Below are 6,000 nucleotides of genomic sequence, written 5' to 3' on the forward strand. Positions count from 1 at the left end.
TGCTGTGCGTACGCTCACTGGAGTGACTGTGAGCTGCAGCTGCTAAACTGCTCAGTGGTACCACGGTGCTCTGACTTGTGAAAAGAAGATGGAAAACTGTTGTAGCAATAGCACAGAATTACAGAGTTATTGAGGCTGGAATAGACCTCTGGGATCACAGAATCACAGAAACATCCAGGATGGAAAAGCCCCTCAGGATCACCAAGTCCAACCTATAACCCTCCTCTACAAGATTCACTTCGAAGCATATCCCCAAGCACCACACCCAAACGACCTTTAAACACTTCCAGGATTGGTGACTCAACCACCTCCCTGGGAAGCTCATTCCAATCCCTGACCACTCTCTCCATGATTTTTTTTTTCCTGATGTCCAATCTAAACCTCCCCAGCCTCAGCTTGAGGCCATTCCCCCTTCTTCAGTCTCCAACTACGTGTGAGAAGAGCCCAGCAGCAGCCTCGCCACAATGTCCCTTGAGGCAGTTGCAGACAGCAATGAGGTCTCCCCTCAGCCTCCTCTTTTTCAAACCAAACAGCCCCAGCTCCCTCAGTCACTCCTCCTAAGCTTTGTATATAAGATGTTTGAGCACTACAACACCCAGCTACGGTGTCCTTGTTAGCAGTGTTGAGAAAGCAGGGGGAGAATTCCCCAGTGACTTTTAGAGGCAGGCAGAGAGAGAGAGTAAAATGCTTCTTCACTGAGCTATTTCTCCTTAATGAAGCTTAATGTTTTCAGTCAGTCTTGGGTGCAATGTTTTTCACAGATTGTGTTGGGTTGGAAGGGACCCTCAAAGCTCATCTTATCCAACCCTCCCTTGTAGTCAGCAGGGATTCCTCCAACTAGATCAAGGCTGCCCAGGGCCACAGCCAGTCTGAATTTCATTTTGACTGATCTTTGCAGCCCTTTATCTTTTCTTAGGACACAGAGCATGGTTTCTCTTTTTATTTGTTACAATAAGAAGGATGGCAGTAATGCAAACCATCATCATCATCACAGAATCATAGAATAATAGAATCAACCAGGTTGGAAGAGACCTCCAAGATCAGCCAGTCCACCCTGGCACCCAGCCCTATCCAATCAACTAGACCATGGCACTAAGTGCCTCATCAAGTCTTCTCTTGAAGACCTCCAGGGACGGTGCCTCCACCACCTCCCTGGGCAGCCCATTCCAATGCCAATCACTCTCTCTGTGAAGAACTTCCTCCTAATATCCAGCCTATACCTAGCCTGGCACAACTTGAGACTGTGTCCCCTTGTTCTATTGCTGGTTGCCTGGGAGAAAAGGCCACTCCCCACCTGGCTACAATGTCCCTTCAGGTAGTTGTAGACAGTAATAAGATCACCCCTGAGCCTCCTCTTCTCCAGGCTAAGCAGGCCCAGCTCCCTCAGCCTCTACTCGTAGGATTTGTGCTCCAGGCCCCTCACCAGCTTTGTTGCCCTTCTCTGGACATATTCCAGCACCTCAACATCTCTCTTGAATTGAGGGGCCCAGAACTGGACACAGTACTCAAGATGTGGTCTGACCAGTGCTGAGTACAGGGGAAGAATAACCTCCCTTGTCCTACTGGCCACACTGTTCCTGATGCAGGCCAGGATGCCATCATCATCATCACCCCCTGCCTTTTGTTATGCTGCAGGTGGCACCAGTGATAAAAGCCAGGATGATGGAGTATGGCACCACCATGGTGAGCTATCAGCCCCTGGGAGACAAAGTGAACTTCTTTCGGATGGTCATCTCCAACCCTGCAGCGACTCACCAAGACATCGACTTCCTGATTGATGAAATTGAACGCCTGGGACAGGACTTATAAGAACTGGGTGTGGAAGTCTCTTCCTGACCTCTAAGTAGACACTTTAAGTTGTCACAAACTGTGCGAATGTATTTGTAGTTTGTCCCAAAGTAAATCTATTTCTATATCGTGGCGTTGGAGTAGAGTACAGTTTAAAAAGAGCCCACACAAATCAAGAAACTTGGCTCCTTTAAAGTCCTTTCCTGAGTTTTAGAATACCTCCTTAATAATTAGCTGCACACAAAGCTGCACTGAAACAAGGCTGAAGAGAAGACGCTTACAATGTTCTATCCCCCCCACACACACCCCAGCAGTTTTAATGCAGCGACTCCCTTTGAATTCGGAGCAGATTGGAATGATGCCAAACTTTGCCATAGATAACTAAATGAAGCCAAAAAACTGAGGGAAGTGGGGAGGGGGTGGTGAGAAGCAGAGCATCCAAGCTGTTGCATTTAGGAGTGAAAGCATTTTTGCCTTCTTCGTAGCATTAGAGCGGAATTTACTACTCATTTCCTTACAGCAACCTTTCAAATGTCTTCAAATAGGTATAGTTTTACAAAGGGAAACATATATATATATATATTAAAGATAGAATAAAAGACAGTAAAATCCTATTTTGTAAACTCTATATATTTATTTTGTATGGGTTATAAAACTGCAAGGACAGAAGCTGAAAATTACCTAGGGTTCTTTTCTTTTCTTTCCATGGAGGTGCCTCAAATGCTTATTAGTGCTTACTTTAAAGTAGAAGCCCACATGCTACCTTCTCAAGAGGTGCCTGTACCTCGTCTCTCTCCGTCCTATCTGGATTGTACATCCCCAGGGTTGATTACTGAAAGACCTTAAGAGTGCTGCAGCTCTTCAAACCACTTAATAAGATCAATTAGAGTACAACAAGAGAATGCTACTCTGGTTCCCACTTGGCCTAACTGAGCAGACGCACAATCAATACACAGTGCTAACCAAGACTGAAAGAAGGTTGTATTTGGATGGTGTCTGTGTCCTGTGGTAAAAAAGCCCATCCCAAACCAGGCACAATTCTGAGTAAATGCTTACCTTGTAATCATTTCTGCTATGGGCAGTCCAAAACTGCATTGGAAAAAAAACCAACCAGCCAACCAACCAAAATTGACTGAAATTCTTGTTAAAATAGCATGAACCCTCCCAGCTACATTAAGAGAGTAATTAGAGGTGTAAAGGTCTGCCAGATGAGGCCTGAGTCAATGTGACTGTAATCTGAGTGACAGGGAGAGGAGGGGGGTGTCCAAGTAACAAACTGCTTTGTGAAAGGCTTCTCCCAGTGCTGGACTCTGTCCTTGTCTGCAGTGGCTTTTGAAAGAGTTGAGATCAGGCTCCAGCTGCCTAAAACTGGCCACAAAGAGAAGCCATGAGCACAGCTCTTGCAGAGTACTGCATCATCCCTTAACATTAGAGGTGAGTCTGGCATGGAAACTGAAATTTATCCTCTTAGCCCCCCTCCCCACCTCCAGCACCTGGAAGCATTGGTGAGAGTTCTGCAGCTCAGGTCTTTCTACTTATAACCCTACTCAAGTTTTGGTTTTAACTTTGCCTAAGTGGCCAACTTATGTTTATAAAGCAATATTGTTTGGCTGTCTCTAAAATACTTGAAAAGGAAAAAGAAAGGGGGACAAAAATATTAGCAGTGCATTGTGGTTTTAATTTCATCTCAACTAGATTAAGTGGAGTATTGATTCAGTGTAAGATCACGAGGACACGAAGCAAGGGGAAATAAACTGTGTCTGTAATTGTGTTGCCTTTATGATGTTGATAGTACTGTTTTGTCACCTCAGATTGAGGCTGTGCACTTTAGATTTAAACTGTACAGTGTTGCAGATCAACATGTGTTGCTGTATAAGCTTGTACAATATATTACTGGTATGTCATCGTTCGTGTGGTAGTAGTACTGGCTCTTGGTGTTGTAAGACCTGCATTCGCACCGGTCCCTCTGCTATAGCTTTGCTTGGTATTAACCTCTCCTCACCAGCTTTTGGGCAGACACCTCACCTGGGTGGACTTCCATTTGCTGCCTGCTATGCATAGTGTTGCAAGTCCAACTGTAGAGGAGATGCCAATTCCATCAGGAAGGACTTCAATGGAACCTTTGCTAAATGTGTCAAACCTAGCAGACTAAGCAATGAGATACTGAGTAAAGCAGCAAATTCGATTCTCTTTTTTTTTTTTTTCCTTGCTGGGAGAAAGGCAAGGAAAGAGCTTAAGAAGCTACAAACTCATGCAGGGACAATGATGAAGGTGATCAGCAGCCTGGTTACATCTTGCATGTGCAATTCTGTTTTAAAGTGCTAAGTGCAAGCAATGTATTTATTAGCTGTGTGTGCCAATCCAAGATTTACATTCAGTGTTCCAGGAGAACCAACACTTTAATTTATGGGGGTCTTTCCTCCCCCTCCCCCCCTATTCCTGTACTTATTGCAGCCAGGAAAGAGCAGCATAGCAATCTGTTCTTGTGTTTGACCAAAGTATCTTCTCTGTGGTGTTGAACTAAATCCAAATAAAAGTGTAAAACGTGACTCTGGGTCTTTCCATTACTGAGCAGTTATCATTTGTGCCATTTAGGAGCAAGGCCCCAATAAAGAGAATGTTTAATTGTAACTTCCTATGTCTCCTGCTGGATCTTTTCCTGATGAGAATGTAATTATTGCAACATTAAAACCAACCAAACAAAAAATCCATTCCATCACCAGATCCTTTCTTTTTTGAGGGCAGTACTCAGCACCAGCATACAACTGTAAGTCTGCCATCTGGTATCCCTTTACCTTATCTTTACAAGACAGATTTAGGTGCTTTGTTCTCCTCAGACAGCCTCAACACTTCATGTTTTGTTTTGTCTTTTCATTCCATGAGCACTTATCCCCAAATTAACCATAGGCTGATCAGCCTCCAGCACAGCAGTGAAAGCAGCCAGGGCGCTTTCCAGGATGACAGACCATTGCTATCCTGCAGTCTGAGTCATGAAATAGAAAAGACAGCCAACCCAAAATCTAAGATTTTAATCCTCCTGTCTGCCCTGGCCCAGGGCCTCGTTCCCCCAAAACCTGAAAGCTGTCTGCTCTATTTTCCTTCCACCCTCTGAAGTGCTGGCCAACAGCAAAGAAACCAAAATGATGCCATCAGAGCAATAGCAGTCAAAAGGCTTGTGCCTGAAATGAGGTCTTCTGTGCCCTTTCAGTCTGCAGCAGAATTCAAGATGAATGCCTATGCTGAGTGCCAGCACAGAGCCTGGCTGATGACTCCAACAGAGCTTTGTAAGCAGTCACTGGGAAGAACAAGTCCATGTGCTCCTCTGCAATATATAAAATCTCTGAGGGGGTCCTCACCTTCCATAGAGAGACTCAAAAGAGCTTGAAAAATCACACAACTAGGCAGAATTTCTTCCAAAAACTGTTAATTTTTGCACTACAAGTCACAGGATCTAGCATGCCACTAGCATCTGCCCTGCCCTGGGCATCACAACCACGTCAGATTTGAATAAGGTAGCAGCTGGAAGATGCACTCTGCACAACAAGCATTAAACCAGCATGCAGGACAGGGAGTACAAGAACAGACCCACAACATTTGCTCTATTACTCCAGGAACTGTTATTATTTTCCTCTAAACCTGTAAATCTCCAGTTTCTCACACTTGTGCACTGCCTGCTGATGAGCTTCTATTTCCCTACACCATCCTCCCCTGCCCTGGTAATGAAAGCAGTTCTGGAAGAAGGAGGAGGTCTTTGGGTCTTAGCATAAACTTGCTCTTGCCGCTCTGTGTAACTAGAAGGGAATGGCTTCTGTTAAAATAGTTAGCTGCAGAGCAGAGCTTTTTAAGGATGCCCATAAAGGGTGATGAGGCAGTGTGGCTGAGGACTGCACACGCCTTGGATCTGCCTGGCAGAGCTCCCCAGGTGCTCCGAGTCAGTGCTGGCCGTGGCAAGTGACTCCCCAGCAGTGCCTGCCAGCCAGCTTCCACTGCTAAGGCTGATGCAGCTGATTTCCCCATTCAGATGAACCACTGCTGGTGGTATTAATGGAACCAGCTGGAGCCCAAGCCCTGTGGCAGTAAAGCTCCTACACCGTCAGCTCAGGATCCAGAAACACAGAAGGGATTTGAGGCACAGAGCTTGTGTCAGGACTTTCTGTCTCACGTTCTGAGTTTTCTTCTTCATCAGTCTTTACTTCTGATCAGGAGAGACTG

The 6,000-nt window shown here is 45.4% G+C and overlaps 1 protein-coding gene across 1 annotated transcript in view; it reads left to right on the forward strand.

Moving 5' to 3' along the window:
- Window positions 1-4,419, forward strand: part of GAD2 (glutamate decarboxylase 2) — a 45,313-nt gene extending 40,894 nt beyond the window's left edge. Inside the window, exon 16 of the mRNA XM_064162725.1 lies at window positions 1,636-4,419. Within this exon, the coding sequence (XP_064018795.1) occupies window positions 1,636-1,809 (174 nt within the window). The 3' untranslated portion in view covers window positions 1,810-4,419. The remainder of the gene's footprint in view (window positions 1-1,635) is intronic.
- Window positions 4,420-6,000: the final 1,581 nt, after the last annotated feature.

The sequence above is a fragment of the Pogoniulus pusillus genome, chromosome 23 (assembly GCF_015220805.1).
Source record: "Pogoniulus pusillus isolate bPogPus1 chromosome 23, bPogPus1.pri, whole genome shotgun sequence".
NCBI classification, from domain to species: Eukaryota; Metazoa; Chordata; class Aves; order Piciformes; family Lybiidae; genus Pogoniulus; species Pogoniulus pusillus.